The 17,053-nt window shown below is 45.7% G+C and overlaps 1 protein-coding gene and 1 long non-coding RNA gene across 2 annotated transcripts in view; one reads left to right on the top strand and one right to left on the bottom strand.

Moving 5' to 3' along the window:
• The window catches only part of LOC109281947 (uncharacterized), a 149,082-nt gene that overhangs the window by 128,527 nt on the left and 3,502 nt on the right, over positions 1-17,053 (bottom strand). The window lies entirely within an intron of this gene.
• On the top strand, positions 2,384-8,123 carry NKX2-6 (NK2 homeobox 6). Its single transcript, XM_019482455.2, has 2 exons — positions 2,384-2,871; positions 6,083-8,123. The coding sequence occupies exons 1-2, from the start codon at positions 2,394-2,396 to the stop codon at positions 6,682-6,684; spliced, it is 1,080 nt and encodes a 359-aa protein (XP_019338000.2). The 5' UTR covers positions 2,384-2,393; the 3' UTR covers positions 6,685-8,123.

Below are 17,053 nucleotides of genomic sequence, written 5' to 3'. Positions count from 1 at the left end.
ATCAGAGAGGACGTGTACACGTCGGCTTCTCAACAGTTAGCACTTAGATGATGATCTTTATCTTCTTTCCGCTCTGCAAGAGATTATCCAGTTCAACTTCGCAACATCCTTAAAAGGCAGGTTAAAAAAAAAAAGGGGGACTGATAGTCCGCTTATTCCAATTTTTCACTAAGTCACTCCATTGGCTTCAGTAGAGTTGCTCCCCATTTAAAAACCAGCAAAAGTAAGGGAAGAGTCAGGCCCAAGGGCTTAAATGTATTGCTGTGAGCAGGGAGGGACGGGGCAGGTTTGTGCCCGCACTTTTCATGGAGGGTGCTCAGGCACCGCGGTGACATTTCGACAGGCAGGTATGTACGTCTGTTAGTCTCAGGAATGAGGGATTTTTTATGGTTATTTTCCGATGGACCTTAAGGCAACAAAAGAAACCATTCAGATGGTCCACGTGCTGCTGCCAACGCAGAACATGCCAGAGCGATGTAGGCATAGTTATTTTTTTAAATCCAACCACACACAAACACATCCCCCAAAAACCCGCAGAAGAAAGGGTGGTGTGCGGGCCAGCATTGGGTTCGCCAAGACGCTTTCCTAAAGCTTTGTCAGAGGCACCGGATGCCTCTTTACGACCCCCTGAGCAGCCTCTGAAGAGAAGAGAGGTCAGATCACAGCTCCCCTTTACAGATGGGGAAACTGAGGCACAGAGGCAGCAACTTGCCTCAGCCCATCCCAAGGCAATGGGCACAGGGACCTAGCCCCTGCTCGGCCTCCCAGCTGCAGTTTGCAGCCAGGGGGTTGCATTGTCAGCAGGCGGATTTAGCCGGGCTGCAGGATTTCTCTCCTCCCTTCCTCCAGCCTTCCCAGGGCGCACTGAGCTTTGTCTCCCCGGCCTCCAAGAGCTCGGGTGGTCTCCCGAAGTCCAGGCTCTGCCCCTTATCGGCCCTTATCTCCCAAATCCACTCCCTAATGTGATCTTAATGGAGGCTAAACGTCGTCGGGATTCGTTTTATTGCAGCTTAAGCCAGATCGCCCTCTCTTCCTCCCCCACTTTCGGAAATGCGGAGCGGGCCGTGGGGGTTGGCTCCTTTCGCTCTTCAACCCACACTTGTCAGTGCTCGAGAGCGGCTTGGTAAGTAGGGCCAGGCGAGGGCTCCTGCCGAGCCCTGCTGCTGGGGGGCCGACGGGAGGGAGCTCAGCCCGGGCCAGGAGCTCCCATCACCCGCGGAGCGCGGCTCTCAGGACCGGGCCGGCGGCGCCCAGAAGCGCCCATGGGCAGTTCCCTGGAGAGTTACACTAGCAACCTGCCCACGTGCAACCCGTTCAGCTAAGCACGCTCATTGCTCCACCCGCTGTTGGCACTTCTGCACGTGCCCTGCAGGACGGAGCAAATGAGGGGCGGTTTAAGAAACATGCCCCGTTAGAGACGAGCACTTCGGGGAGGCTTGGCAGCAGCAAAATGCCACCAGTTATGATTGATATTCCCCCAGGTTCAAAAGGTCCCTTTCGCACCTCGCCCACCCGGCTCCAGAACAGGACTTGGCCACTTCACAGCCCCGAGTTCAAGGGTTTCCAGTGGTTTGCGCCCAAGATGATGCCGGCTGGAGGCTCTTTTTGGTGCAATATATACCGAAACCCGTCCCTTCCTGACTGCTCCCAGTAACGAGCACGTCCGACAGCGCCCAGTAGCCACTTCGCTCTTCCTTCCCGCCCCGGTTGTGGCGGCTTCTTCCTAACATTGGTACTGCTCAAAATGGGAAATCGTCCACCACTGGTATCGGGCAAGCGCTTCCACCCAGCGGGACGGGGTGCCACAGCAGTGTCACCGATGCGGCCGGGCAGCAGAAGGGCTCAAGCAGCCCAACCCCTCCATGCACCGCAGTGCAAAGAGCAGCGCTCCCAGGCCCCCTCACCCGCACGGCACCGCGTCGGCCCCACCAAGGCCCCCGGACCGGAGCTCGTCTGCCCGCCTGTGCAGCCCCGTGCGCACCTCTCGGATTGCGCGTGCAATCGCAACCCAGGCAGGCCGAGAGCGGTATGCAGGACTGTGATTTTGGGTGGGTTTTGTGTTTTTTTTAAATCTATCCTTTCGTTGGCCGGATTAGAGACTCCTAGTAATGCCACAAGAGGTTTCCTAAAACACTGCGATGCCTCTCTGTCCTAAGTGGGGGGAGCTGCTCTATTTTTATCATCCCCCCCCCACATTCCCCCCCACCCAGAAGAGTCACAGGGCTGACCTTCATCCTGGCGAGATGCCTCCCCCCTCCCCAGTACCGGTATTGATGGATCCCGATCCGCCTGATACCCCCGAGCTGGGGGGGGGGGGGGGGGGGGGGGGGGAGGGAGAGAGACAGGCCAGGGGCAGTCACGTGTCCCGCGGGAACCAATGGCCCCTTCGGAAGATGCCCTGCCATTCCCAGCTGGGAGGCACCTGGGAGCGCGGCAGAGGCAGCCGAGCGCCGGGGAACCGCAGACCGCGGCCGGGCGCTCACCCCGCAGGGCTCGGGGGCTCCCGCCTGTGCTCCCCTGGGGAGCGGCTCTTGCTGGCTCCAGCTCCACCGTGCCCGGAATCGGCCAGTGTGGAGGGACCTCTCTTCCCCCAGAGCCTGAGGATGCTGCCCAGCCCGGTCACTTCCACCCCTTTCTCGGTCAAAGACATCCTCAAGCTGGAGCACCCTGCAGGCTTCCTGCCCCAGGGCCTGCAGGAGCCCCCTGCCCTGCAGCTGCCCCCTGCCTGCATGCACAAGAAGCAAGGACCCGCTTACAGCTCCGAGCACGTTTCCTTCAAGGGAGAGGTGGAGCAGCGGGGCAACTGCCGGCGGAGCGAGGAGGAGTACGATCTCCTGCGAAGCTCTTGCGAGGAAGAGGAGATGGACCTCGGTAAGTTCACGAGCTGTGGGCCGGATCCCAAAGCCACTGGAGTCTTGCTGGTGGCTCCCGCTGGTCTTGGAGGATGCTGAAGTGGCAGAGATCCGGTCTATAAACTTCACGGCCCCTCTGCTCCCCCAAGGATATCCCGGATCGGTGTTTAGGATTGGGGGGAGAGGCTGTTGCATTCCTGCGTTGCCAGAAATCCGCTTTAGAAACGATTCAGCGATGCAGACAGCGAAACAAAAAATAAATAAAAAGCTGGGGTGCAGGAACATGCTTAGTCCGGGCGGAGCTAAAGTACTTGCTGCTTGCTGGCTGCAAGGTGCCTTGTAGCCTCCCTCGTGCGGGCAGACCTCTCTAGGGGCTTGCACGGTGGGGGTTTTCAGGCAGATTCACACTGCCCCTTGATTTTTGCGAGACAAGCACACCACGACAAACACTTGCATCTGGCTCCAAACACCCGCTATCTATCACTTACACGCCTTCTCTTGGGGTTCGCCTATATTAAGAGCTACCGGTTAACAACATGGCAATCCTTGTAGAGTGAAGCAACGGGAGGAATAGGCCGGTGGGATATATATGCCACTGGAATCGTCTAATACTATGTACAGAGTCTTAAAATACAACAAGAGGGTGGAATACATACAAGACAAAAAGTCAGGTACCCCACAGGTGCAGCGAGAAGAGTTAATAGTAGAGGAGAGAGGATTGTATCGGGATGAGGATGCATCCCCCTGCTTTCTGCACTGGATCCAGGTGCACTCCATGAACAAAGCTGGTATTTAAAAGCTTAAGTCTTTAAAACGGCAAACTAAAAAATAAATACATCACCAAAACCTGCATTTCATTTCCCCCTAATTGTGATTTTAACAGCGTGGCCTTTTGTTTGCTGACTTTTACTTAAGAAGTTCAACAAAAAAAAAAGAAATCACTCACAGAGTAAGTAACAAGTCCACGCAATTATTAATGCTCTACAGCACTCAGAGGAGCGATGCAATACTGAAATGTTGACTATGGACGTGAAACCACGCACACAAACGAGAGAGAGAAATAATAATAATAATAATAATAATAATAATATTTACATTGCTAAAACTGCTCCTTAAAGATATATAGTTGACGGTCATTTTATTCCTTTGCTTTCGAGTCCCCTCCTTTTATTTTTCGCTGTATTGTGCACCAAAGGGGAGCATGGCAACGTTACATGGTTCTTTGGGTAAATCCGATCTCTTTTATTAGACCAGCTCACATAAATATTAGACCAACTCTAATAAAAGAGATCGGGTCCGGTGTCCGCCGGTGCCCTTAGACCAAGACGGCTACAACCTACGCCCCTGCAACATTGTATCCTTTAGTGCTTTTAAGATATGAACAAATATTCGCACACACGAAGACTGTGCATACTTGCTACAGAATACTTTATCCTCTACCTCTGCGCACGGGATAGCTACCGACTTCAGTAGACGGAGATCTCCGGCCCTCGCGGAAAGACGCACAAATCCCCAGTGCCTTAGCCTGTGAGAACAGTGATGCTCTTGCACTTCGCATTAATCGCGTCCAGCCAACTGCAGAGCTATTTTCAATACCACGACGTGATTTAAAAAACACAACAACAACAAAAAATCAAACCGAAAACAAGTCCTGTTAGTGCAGGATGGGATTTACGATAGCTGCTAAATAAATGTGGGTCTCGGCCGGCATATTATTCTGCACTCCCCTTGGTTTTTGCTACTAAATGCCGGGTTGTGCAGGGCAGTTAACACGCAAGGGCAGGGCAGGCAGGGATAGGCAACAGCAAATCAACCCCCGGATACCGGCTTGCAGAACGCAAGTTATTTCTTAAGTTCCTTGTCGCACGAGTAAGAGGGCTAGGCATGTTTTCCTAGCTGCTTGCCGGCTTTTGATAGGAGAAAAATGAAGTCGGAACAGCTCCCCGCAAGTGCAGTGAGATGGGCCAGAGGAAGAAATAGGAGAAGCTTTAAGAGTCAGGCGAGAGGATGGAGGAGCGCTGTGGTCCTGCGGGGTTTTCCTGCAGGCAGCTTGCGCCAGGGAAGGCTGCTGGGAGACAGTAAGTCACCCGGGGGACAAATCCTGCCTCCCTGACCCCGGCTAAGGCAAGAAGCCCAGGGATCCCCGTGCACCGGGATCAAGGACTTGCAGAACTGGAAGTCGGGACAGACAGCGGCCCCGGCTGTAAACGCCCTCGGCGCTTACATGGCTAGTTTACGAAATCAAAACCAATCTTTCTGGACTGTAACAGGTGCTGCAAAGGCAGGACATCGCCGTGGACGTGAGCCGGCTCCGAGGCTTTGCAGTCCTGTGCAGCGAAAAAAAAACAACGTGTCCTCGTTTTCCTTGTATCGACTCTAAAAAGTCCTGGGACACAGCAGGAAGGCACGGAAGTTCAATGTCAAACTCAGCTGCCCGTGCCCTTCTGTCCGTGTACATACACCCCCACAGCAAAAGGCGTTTTACATTTGACATAAGTCCTTCCATTTTATATTCTCCGAGGATCAAATCTTGCTCATCAATCCCAGTGAAGCAGGCAGGGCTATGTAAGGGAAGAAAGTTTTGTTTTAATATACCATTATTTTAAATGGTATAATACTGGTAACAAAGGTTGGAGTGTGCTTTTGTTGATGCACCAGAAAATGTAGGAGAGGCAAGGGTTTTTCTTGTGGTATCTTTTATTAAACCAACTGTATAGTTGGGGGAGATATTGGACAAGCTTTCAAGCACAAAGTGCCTTTCACACTGTGCCAGAAAGCTTGTCCTATATCCTTTCCAAGTATAGAGCTGGTCCAACAGAAGACATCATGAAAACACCCTTTCTTTTCATAATGTAACTAGTTTCAGTAAGCTAAGCTTGATAAAGTCCCTTTGTTAAATTAATGGAAAGACTGCTCTAGTTTAACCAGCTTTTACTATAAACTGCAGGCTGTTTGTGGTAGGGGTGGCTCAATTAGTTGTACTAATAGACATTTTCTACATGTTATTATATAGCAAAAAATAAGCTCCCCCCAAAAAATAGGTTTAAACTAGTTCCGGAATTTAGCTTGATCATCTGTAGTCTACAATTAGTGATCACAACACCCACCCCACAAAAAACCCATCATTGTACACAGCCCAAGTGTGAAAAATGCAGCTCAAATGTGTTTAACCCTTATGGGCATGGAACAGAAGAGGTCTCACTTGGCTTTGTGCTTGGCCTGTTTTTCAGGAAAGTGTTTGATTGCCGAGTCTTTCGAGATGGAGAAGAAGGAGGAGGACCCCTGTGAGCGCCCCAAGCAAAGGCAGAGGAGAAAACCCCGGGTGTTGTTTTCCCAAGCTCAAGTATTTGAACTGGAAAGGCGATTTAAACAGCAGAAGTACCTCTCGGCACCGGAAAGGGAGCACCTAGCTAGCATGCTGAAGCTCACCTCCACTCAAGTAAAGATCTGGTTCCAAAACAGGAGATACAAGTGCAAAAGACAAAGGCAAGATAAATCCCTGGAGCTCTCTGCCCACCCCCTCCCTCCGAGGAGAGTTGCTGTACCTGTACTGGTCAGAGATGGCAAACCATGCCTTGGGGGCTCCCAGGCTTACACTTCCCCTTATAATGTTGCTCTCAGCCCTTACTCCTATAATACCTACTACAGTGGCTACAGCAACAGCCCGTACAGTGCTAACTACAACTGCAGTTATGCTGGGGTGCCCTCTGTGCCAACTAGTGCTACACCAGCTGGTCACATCATGAATATGAGCTTTAGTATGTCTAACGCTGCTCAGAACCAGCCTGGCCACTTGCAAGCCACACTACCAGCAGGGATCAGGGCGTGGTAAGTGGGACATTAGGACTACCTGGAAGATGTGTGCCCTGAGCAATACCGCCACTGGAACCATCCAGGACACAGACTGAAGCCAGAGAGGCTCAGAGGCTCAGAAGGGCTTCTCCTGCTCTGTGTATCTGGACATTTCCTGCACAATCCCAGTCTGCTACAAGAGCAATCTGCTGCAGCTCACCACTGAAGCTGCTGCTTAAAGGACACAGGGTTATAAGGGGCCCTTGAAACTACCAAGCTGCAACAACTGGAAAAGTGAATTACTGATTATTTATTTAACACAGGAATTTTCAGATGCATCCCTCTCTCTGTCCCACCCCAAAAGGCATTTGCTTCTCCAGGCTACAAGGACATCCCAATAAAGTGGTGCCTTCCCAAAGGTGATTTGAAAGCAGAGACCATGCATGCATCTGTGCATTTACTTTCATATGAATGGTTTATTTAAGACTTAGAGCTCCTTTCTCATCCTCTGGAATATAGTTCTGGTATATAATACTTGATTTTTTTTTCCCAGCACACATTTTTCCTTTGTGTAATTTTTCAATTAAATAAGTTGATAACAGTATATAATTTTCAACAACCTCTGCAATTCCTTTTTCTAACTTTTCCTGCTCATCCTTCCTAGCTCAATATTAGCATAAAATAGAATTTACGTGGAAATAAATTTCGGTTATCAAGAGGACAAAAAGGGGTCTGAGCACAGGAATGGAAGACTAACTGTGGAATACTAATCTCCGACATCAACTCCTATTTCTAATCCAGGAGCAGGCTTTTACTTTTCTGCTTCCTTTTCCCTGTGTATAACATGGCTACTATACATACCAGCTGCTTAAAGAAATTGTGAGGGTTGGTTAGTTATTGATTATCAGGTCATATCCTTAGCTGGCAAAAGTCAGCCAAACTACACTGATTTCTATGCTGCTATGTCATTTTACATTGACTGAGGATCTGGTCCAACATATGTGAACTGTTTTACAGGTATAAAGAACTTAAAATCAGGGAGAAGGGAACACTCAGGCTGAGGAACAAGGCTAAAAACATACCAGCATAGTGATGATGATTGTAAAGTGTCAGTTTTCAGGGACACAAGATCTGTTATGGATAGTTACAGTGATTGCTATCATGGACGTGTTTTTAAATTACCCTTCCCATACCTAAGGACATGGTTTTATTTGAATGCATTATTAAAACAAACAAACAATGAAGAACTATGTAAAATATTCTCTATGTCAGAATGGCTAGAAGTGGAAAACTAATTCTGAGAAGGGAACAGCTGTCAGCAGGGACTTTCCGGACCCCGCATAAAAAAAAGTCTTAATAGTTCTAATTTTTTTTCCAGAGTTCTGCACAACATCAAGGTGAGCACTGTTTTACAAATTGCTTTGCCTAACATAAGCATGTTGGGCCTCATTTGTATCCACATAGAGCTGCCATTAAAACAACCATGCAGGTCCCAGTGATTCAAGATGGGTGTACAGACATTACACCGTGCAGTCAGTATACACAGGGCCAAGTTCTGCTTGTGCAAGTTCTAGCCCACAGCTTCCATTCAGCGCTATTCAGAGATGCTGAAGTCTCATTTCCAAAATGTGCATTTGGAGTCAGAGACTTCGTCTTCATATCTGAAAAGTGTTTCTTGTTGAACACCACTCTCCTAAGTGATAATGTTATTCCACAAGGCTTATCCTCAATATTACAGAAATATTAAAGCCATAGGTGTGGATAACTACCTGGATAGCAAGGGTAATTACCAAAACCAAAAAAAAAAAATCACAAAATGTGTCAAGTGAAACCATGCCACTCTTCTGCCAGACCCTCTGGCAAAGCATAGTTGCTGTCACTGAGAGGTTCAAAATGAAATGGTGCATGTTGTGGCCTGACAGAGCCTAGGGCACAACATAGTGCTTGAAAAGCAGGTGTGTGATATACCTTTCGCTCTACTTTACTGATAGACATGCCATATGCTGTGGAAGACACCCATACCCTCTGATCCAACCCCTGTATTTTGGGTGAGCCATTTCTCTCTTGCTGCATTCCCTTACATGTGGGAGAACTCTGCCCTCCGGACCTAATCTGGATTTCACTTCCTGGATCATAGTCCTTTTACTTAACTAAAACTGGTGCAAGGGAAAAGAGAATCGGGCACATTTTTTTTTCCACTCATCTGAGGTCTCAGGATACTAGGTTGTGCAGGATACCAGGTTGTTTTTAATATCCGTGCTTTTGTTCAGAAACTCTTTGGAGGACAGTCTCAAGCTATAATTCTGTTTTCAGGAAGAGGGAGTGCAGGGAAGGAAAGAGGTGTTATTTCACTTAGAATACCATTACATCACATATATCCGACACCTAGGACAACAGAATCTCCATCCTGGTTGAGATCACAATTGTGGCAACACAACGTGTAGTAGATGGAAGTAGAGTGATATCACTCCAAATAGATTTTGTTTTGAAAGCTGAGCCACACCTATGCTGTCCCAAACCTATTTGGAGCCTGGCTCTGTTGTAGAGGAGACTGGAAAGATAAGAGTTCTCACAGTAAAGAGGCATTCTCAGCATGCCTTGGGAGCATGGTCCATGCGGTTTCTGCTAGAGCTGGAGTGAGTGTAGGGGCAGCTAGATGGTACGCAGCCAGTGGAAACTTGGCTGCCCATTAGCAGCTGACATCCACCCTGCCTGAGGGCACCGATCTAGAGGGCTGTTGCAATTCAAGGACTATTTCTGTGTGTACAAATCTTAGGACAATGAGGTGCCCAATCATGAATGTTGCCACTAGAGAAATAGTTACAATAATAAATGTGGCTTGTAACCTGGATATTGTTTCCACCTTCCCCTCGAGATCCCCAACCCATTGCAAGACATCCTGTGACTTCAGTGCATTTTAGATTAGTTTTAACTATACTTGCTCAACACTGGACTGAACTATACTGTCCTGGAGACTAGTTTACAAGACATTTGCACTTCTCTTTACATTTTAATACTTTAATATTTGTTTAACACTTAGTTTCCACTTTCCTCATAATTATTTGTTACTATGTGAAACTATATACTGAATACAGTTTCAGGAGCATTTGAAATGTGGACTGCTTGCTTAGTTTTTAAGTGGACACAAGGTCACATGGTGATGTTTCTGGTCCCTAATGGACGAGTAATTAGGAATCAAATTTCCACTGTGTCCCTTTTTCATGCACAAAATTCACTTCTCCACACATATTCTCTAACATTTCTTTGACATTTGCCATTTCCAAATTGTTATCACCAGCAAAATCCAACACAGTAGATAGTGAAAATGAAACAGTTACAAACTTATAGTTCTAGTAATTCCTCTCCCCCCCCGGGCAGTTTTCTAACAGAAAGCAGAAAGTAAAGACAGGAAAAACACACAATTAACATCCAGTAATTGGAGATTTTGTAAAGATTAGAATCTATGCTTTCAAACCTGAGGTTAATTTAGAGTACATTTCACAATTTAAATTCCATTTATATACACGGTTTTTTCACCTCAAAGATCTGAGAGTAGCATAGTACACATTTAGCTACATTGAAATAAAAGCATCCTTGTTATAATCATACTCTGACAAATGGGGAGGGGTGCTTATGTAAAATTTTGGTAGCGTTTGCAAATAAGTGTGCATGGCTAGTGCAGGGGGCTGGACCCGATGATCTTGCGAGGTCCCTTCCAACCCCTTACAGTCTATGAATCTATGAATCTGTGCACAAAACTAAGTAACTCAATACTGAGAGAGATAGAAAAAGAAAGCCATTTTTCCTTTAATCATTAACAGTTTGAGAAACACCATTCTTAAATAAAAATGATAGGGAGGAAGAGGAGGTAAACCACTGCAGTTAGTAGCCAGATGCTGAAATGTTTCAAACTCACAATTAGAAGCAAGATTTTTTTTTTTTTTTTTAAAGAGCTCAGCCCTTGTTAAGGCATGTACAGAGGAACTAGTACTATGCTAAGTACACAGATGACTGAAATTTCCCATTCCCCATCTTTCTTTGAGTGAACTCTCTCTCTTTCCACTAGAAAAAATACTGATTTTTTTCATTGGAATGGATCATTTCAGATTAAATTTTCTCAATACGAATTTAAAGTCTGACATTGTCAACACACAAAAGAAACTCTCCCTTCCTCCTTAACCTCCCACACTGAAACAACATTTTGTTTAAAAACGCTGATGTGGTTACAGTATGCTTTTGAAAAAAAGCACACATGTATGAGTTCAAATCAAAGTGAAATGGTTCGACTAACCCGAACCGAATTTTCCCTATGCCCAGCTTGTCAGAAATGTTGACTTTATATCCCATTCCAACTGGGAACAATTAAGCTTTTTGAAATCTCCAATATTTTTCTGAGACATGGTTTCCTCCTCAGCTGGGGCAATAAGCTCTTTTGAGAAACTGGCAGTAAGAAGCTGAATTTCCAGGGGTGCTTCATACTCAGCAGACCCTGCATGAAGGTAAGTGGAGTTGTCCCATCATCCTCTGGAGAAAAAAAACATGGGGAAGAGTCCCAGAAGTTAAGCTCAGAGCACCATCCTTGGAAATGTCCAAAATTTCCACTCGGGTTATTATCTTTGCATATTTCCCAACCCTGCAGCAGGGTGAAGACAGGACAGGTCCAGGACCTTCTGCCGGCTCATCTCCCTCCGTGCCACCTCTGCCTTTGCTCGTAGCTGCTCCATGCCCCTTAGCCTGCTTCCTGACAACTTGTTGTCCTCAAAGCATTTGCCCAAGAGAGACTTTCAGGAGGCAATTAGGCTTTTATCTCTAATCCGGCCTAGTCCTGTCACTCTTTAGCATTCACTCACTTCCCGAATGGGACCTAATTGACATCTAAACCAAAACAACAAAAATCCCTCTGAGAGATAGTGCTGTTCACTTTCCTGCCTATCCCAAGGCTTGACGTTTCACCTAGACTAGGTAGATAAGTCAATAAAATTGCAGACAGGCTGGCTCCCCAAGCCCTATGCTATCCAAGCTCTTTTTGGGAACATCCTGAGATCCAATCTGTCTTCAGTCTTCTTTCTAGCCCTAGTGCTACAGGCTCCCTTTCTTTTAGGAATGCAGTGTACACAAAAGGTAAACACGTGCAACGTACCCAGCACTGTTGCCAGCTCTGGCCATTTTAATGATGTCTTCGCAATATTTGGAGCCTTTCCTTAAGGTCTCACATTAGTAGTCAGGTTATAACATGAACACTTCAGTTTTTAGGCAGAAAAATATTCCAAATTTATAACCCTGACAGTCTTGATGAAAAGCCTGAAGGCTAAATAAATAAGTGAAAAGAAACGCACACAATCCGAGGTTAATTTTAAAGTTCATAAGATGCTTACGCCAAATTTCCTAATTTTTGAGGGCCTGTCTCTCAATTTTTGATTGCTTCAGGTAGATACTAAACTAATCACCTATTTCACCAATTTCCATTTACACCAGTAACATTTGAAGCTGTTGGACAGACACTACACAGGAGTTGCCATATCAGAGTATACTAATGTTTCATACCAGTCCGGCACTCCACGTCTTGCAGCAGACAGTAAACAAATACTTGAACGCAAAAAAAGGGCAATTACACAGAGCAAATTTCTTTCTGGCACCCTGAATCACAAAATTAAGACTAGGTATATCTATAGATATTTTTAACCCAAGCAATAAGCACTGATGGCAATCAGTTAACTGAAGAAATCAAGGCAAGAATTGATAGTGCTAACATGTGCCAGTTAAACCTAGATAAAATAATGGCATGAAGGGAAAAAAAAAAAAAAATCTCAGGAAACCTTACAATTTAGCTTTATAGTACAATTGTTTACCCTGCCTTTTTATATGGATGTGAATCCTGGATGTTGACAAAGGGAAATGAAATAAGACTGCCAGTATTTGAAAGCAAAGGGCTAAGGAAAATTCTTGGTACAGTACAAGACAATGGAACATGCAAGAGACGACATCCAGTGTGACCCCCGACCCCCCCCCCCCCAGTCACTTGAGGGTATAGCCACAAAGGGCTACAGCCACAAATGCCTAACTTTTAGGCTCCCCAGAATGGAAACCACAGCCCGGAGGCAGGAGCAGAGGCTCCCTACAGTGCCCGAGGGAGAGTTCAACATCTCAGAACAGGATCTGCAGCAGGCTGAGCAGAGAATTGCCTAGGATACTTAAAAAGGAAACTCTATCAACAAGGCTGCTTCTTAAAACCTATTTGTCCCTTATCCAAAATCTATTGGGTATTATGGAAAAATACATAAATGTGCCTTGGAGCATGGACATGTCCCCTCCCTCCCACATGAATGAATTCACCACTAGGCTAAAGAAACTTGCTAACCCTCTGTGGGGGAAAATCTGTAATTCTTTTATACCAAGTAGAGGTCAGTGTCTCTTTTCCACTGCCACACCACTCAGTCAGTCCCTATAGCCTGTTGATTGGTGCACTATCCTGGCCACTGAGAGAGGTGTTCAAACCCTCTCAGGCACAGAAAAAACAAACAAACCCCAGTCTCTCACATCCTAGTTGAATGCTCTAGCCACCAGCCTGCTGAATAAAGGATATCACCACCTCCTCCAGCCACGCTTTTGAATAAAAGCTGTGGCTGCTGCTACATGCCCAGAGCCTGCCTCCCACACCGCGCTCCTCAGAGACTGTACAGAGGGCTGGGGGGAAATACCTCGTTTGTGGATCCCAGTTGCACTGAAGCATGAAAAAAGCACTAAGCTACTCAGCCTTGAAAAGACTGAAACTCTTTTGAGCATGCACAGAAACCGAACAGGGGAGCTTACCTGAAAAAGGCACAGGTGGAAACAAACTTCAGATGACTGCATGGGTAGGCAGAGGCTTCAAAGAGTGCATTGGATGCTTAAATTGCACTGCCGGCCCTTTGCAAATCTCATTGTGAATCCCTGCGGACTGCAGCTCCCCTTCAGTAACAAAGGCATAACAATATTCCTGCAGGTCCACTGAGGACCTGTAAGATCAAACCGAGCAAAGGAGCAGCTCCAAGTCTGTTTAAAAAAAACTCCCAAATGGTGTACCACAATCTGTTATACTCTGTTTGTCCCTTAGCCACTGCCATCCTGCCAAGACTGTGCCAGCTCCTCAGGTGGCATCAATCAGCATTGATTCCAGTCAGTTGAGCTCCACTAATTAGTGTGGCTGTGACTGATCCACCCAGCTGCTTACCTTTCCATGCAGCTTCATTCTCTCAGTGTTCATCTGGAGGGGAAATGATACCTGAAGGAAACTAATGCTTTTTTCTTCAAATATCTTTTCCTATCTTAAGGCAAATGTGCTACTTCCAAAATGTGCTAACTTCCAAAATGTGCAAGTTCTGAACGTTCAAAATGTGCTAACTCTATAATGTCTTCTGCTGTGTCCAGTGAAGCCGTGAGGATTTTTACAGCTTTCTGACATAGTTGCATTCAATAGTTTGGTTTTTAAAAAATAAAATACAGGTTAAAAATAAAATACAGTAGCGTGACAAATGTATTTTCGGCTTTTTGGTTGTTATAATTTCATTAGTATTATTGTATATCCCAGAAACCCCACCCATGATCTTTTATTTCTTTGTTTGTGCGATGTCTAGAATAAAAACAGTCATTGATCACCAAAATTTACCACCTAAGACAAGAAATGGATACAGATAGAGGGAAGAATAAAAGGAAAAACAGTGAAATAATACTAGTTAGCAGGGTCTCAGCACATCACCATCTTAGCCACTGTCCAGCATGTATGGTGTATGCTGGTAGGCATGACAAATTAGGACAATGCGGTTACAAGGCTCTATTTAGTTGTAATTGAGCAGTTAATCAAGCATTAGTGACAAGTGACAGATTAGCAGGCCTAGGGAATAAGCAAAGCTCTTTCTTTATCTGCAAAATAGAACAGAGACCCATCAGACTCATTTCACAGAGGCTGTAAAACAGCCATGACTTAACAACTGCACCAGCAGTCATTGAAAGGAGCAGATATTGACCTCTGTCAAAGGATCATGCGTTCACCTTTGTCACCCAAATTCACGTGATTGAGATCTGCATTGTGCGATCTGTCCCCAAATGCATTGTTAGAGAATCGTCCTCTTTCCCAGAATGCTTAGATTACAAAAAAATAGTCAATGACTGGAAATTGCAGTAGGATGGCTACAAACTCTGCTCACTGCGAGATGTACAGTCCTTCTGCTTTGAAGACAGGGTTTCAAGTTGAGTCAACTAATGAAACCTCAGAACAACCAGAGAACCAATAGCATATCCAAGTATTCACAACAGGCAACATACCATGCCAGGCTTACTCGTATGAGCAATACTTTTGAGTCCCTGGAGGCAGTTAAAATCTATTAGGCTCTGCATAGACCCATTCTATGAGAAGCACAGTAAGACATAATCAGGTAGCTATTGCACCATCAAAACTCCCTAGGACAGCCATATGCACTGGAAGTCAGGGGTTTATGTGCAAGCTTGCTGATTGCAGCATGTCAAGCTCTTTATTTGCTGTCAATAATTCATTCAAAATTATTGTTTTGGTAAGTCTCCAGAAATACCTAGCCCAAGGTTGAAGTTTGTCTTGTTCTGTAGAGAAATCCACAATTTTGGAGTGCATTGCATGTCTTTAAGTCTGCTCTCTTTCCTCACTCCTAAGAAAACCTACCTTGCATTATATGTACTGGTCTACATTACAAGGAAAATTAAAAAGCAAGCAAGAAGTGTCACACACTCATATTCGCAGCAGCAAAGATTTTAATCAACACTATAATGGATTTTGCACAATACATGAAGTGTCCACCAAGGGGCACTCCTGCAGCCAAACTGCTCAGTCCGCCTGCAGAATCTCTGAAAATCCTACAAAGGTGGTTAACTATGTTAGCTAGTAGTTGGACAGAAAAGCAGGGCGAGATGGCACCTTTTATATAAAGACTAACCGTTTCAGAGAACCATGTACTTTCAGAGGCAACAGCTTACTTTGTCAGATGCTAGGAACAGCCTGGCAGAAAGAAAGGCTACTTTATAGAAGGGAAAGGGACAAGGGGAGGGGATATACTAAGAGGTAATAAATGGATTGATTAAATCAGTTAAGATGAAGAAGGAAGTTAAGACCTGGAAGGACACCAAAGTAAACAGCTAGTCCAGGTAATAAGATACGAAGCTGTAGCCCCTGCTGAGACAGTGGTTAATATAATCCAGTCTGTGGGTGACTTCTTGTTCTGCAATTTCATGTTCTACCAACCCATTCCTAGTACCTGATGAAGCAGATCATTGTATATGAAAGTTCATGCCTCTCTGAACCAGTTCGTCTTTAAAGTGCCACCCTGAGCTACCTTTTGTTTGACTTCAACTAAGTCAGCTAACAACTTCTCTGTGGCTGGTCTGTGGTCCTGTGCTGAGCTATGTGGTATTTATTCTCAAGTGGTTTCAAGTGCTCTGCCCTACATTTACCATCCTGGTTGGAAAAGACGGGTCATGGCTTAAACCTAGCAAATAATTAAACAAATTGAACCCCCTAGTTCAATTTTATCCAAGCACAAAGGCATGCTTGTGCTTGGATAAAATTGAACTAAGGGGTTCTGTACCTGCAAAGCGAGTGATTGGGAAGGGAGCATGGTCAAATGGTCAGAGTGCTGGCCTGAGAGTCTGGAGTCTTAGCCTCAACTGAAGTCGGTGAACTTACACCAAGGATGACCCTTGGCATCTGTTGTTAAAAAGCCCAAGTACTCCCATTAAAACAAGAGGCTCTTCCCATCAAATGACTCGTGCCCAACAAAAACTAATGAAGGGAGAGAGCAGCTATAAGTGCTTCGGGAAAAGAAACAAAAGTTCAATGTATCTGAATCTCCGTCCAGTTTCAGCTACTTGGTTATCCTGCTTCTTGAAAGGAAGAGAGCCAATGTCCTTCTGCCTCCTTGCCATCACTACTGAGCACTTGCCTTTCATTCACTTAGAGAAATGGGGAAATTGAGACTCGTTATGGAGCTGCACAGTGGATTTATCCCAGCCTTCCGTGCACTTAAAAGCATCCTCCAGATGCACTTGGACAACAGTCCCAAAGACTTCCCAAAGGATCTCAGGGATCAAGTACAAGTGCTAGGGATTATTAGGAATAGTAACAGCAAAGCCAGTACTTCAAATGAAAGACATAAGTGATCAGTTTGACTCTGAGCTTAGCTCTAAAAACCTAGCGAGGCCAATCTTAAAAGTGTATAAGGGATTTAGGAGCTTAAGTCCCATTGGACTTTTAACAGTTGTGGAACTATTACCTCCGACTCCACCAAGTGATTTTGCTTTCATTTGCACTGGATTTTTTTTACACAAGCATAATTCCACCAACTTCAGTGCAGGTACTTGTGATATCTGCAGAGGCCTTGTCTATACGCAAATGTTACGTGGGTGGA

Source organism: Alligator mississippiensis, chromosome 7 (genome assembly GCF_030867095.1).
Source record: "Alligator mississippiensis isolate rAllMis1 chromosome 7, rAllMis1, whole genome shotgun sequence".
Classification (NCBI taxonomy): Eukaryota; Metazoa; Chordata; order Crocodylia; family Alligatoridae; genus Alligator; species Alligator mississippiensis.
This window is presented reverse-complemented; position numbering and strand designations above follow the sequence as displayed.

What these genes read in the sequence shown, in the direction of transcription:
- NKX2-6 (XM_019482455.2), top strand. Translation starts at nt 2,394, where the DNA reads ATGCCCTGCCATTCCCAGCTGGGAGGCACCTGGGAGCGCGGCAGAGGC. An exon ending in GGAAGAGGAGATGGACCTCG is followed by an intron (nt 2,872 to 6,082) that starts GTAAGTTCACGA and finishes CCTGTTTTTCAG; the next exon opens with GAAAGTGTTTGATTGCCGAG.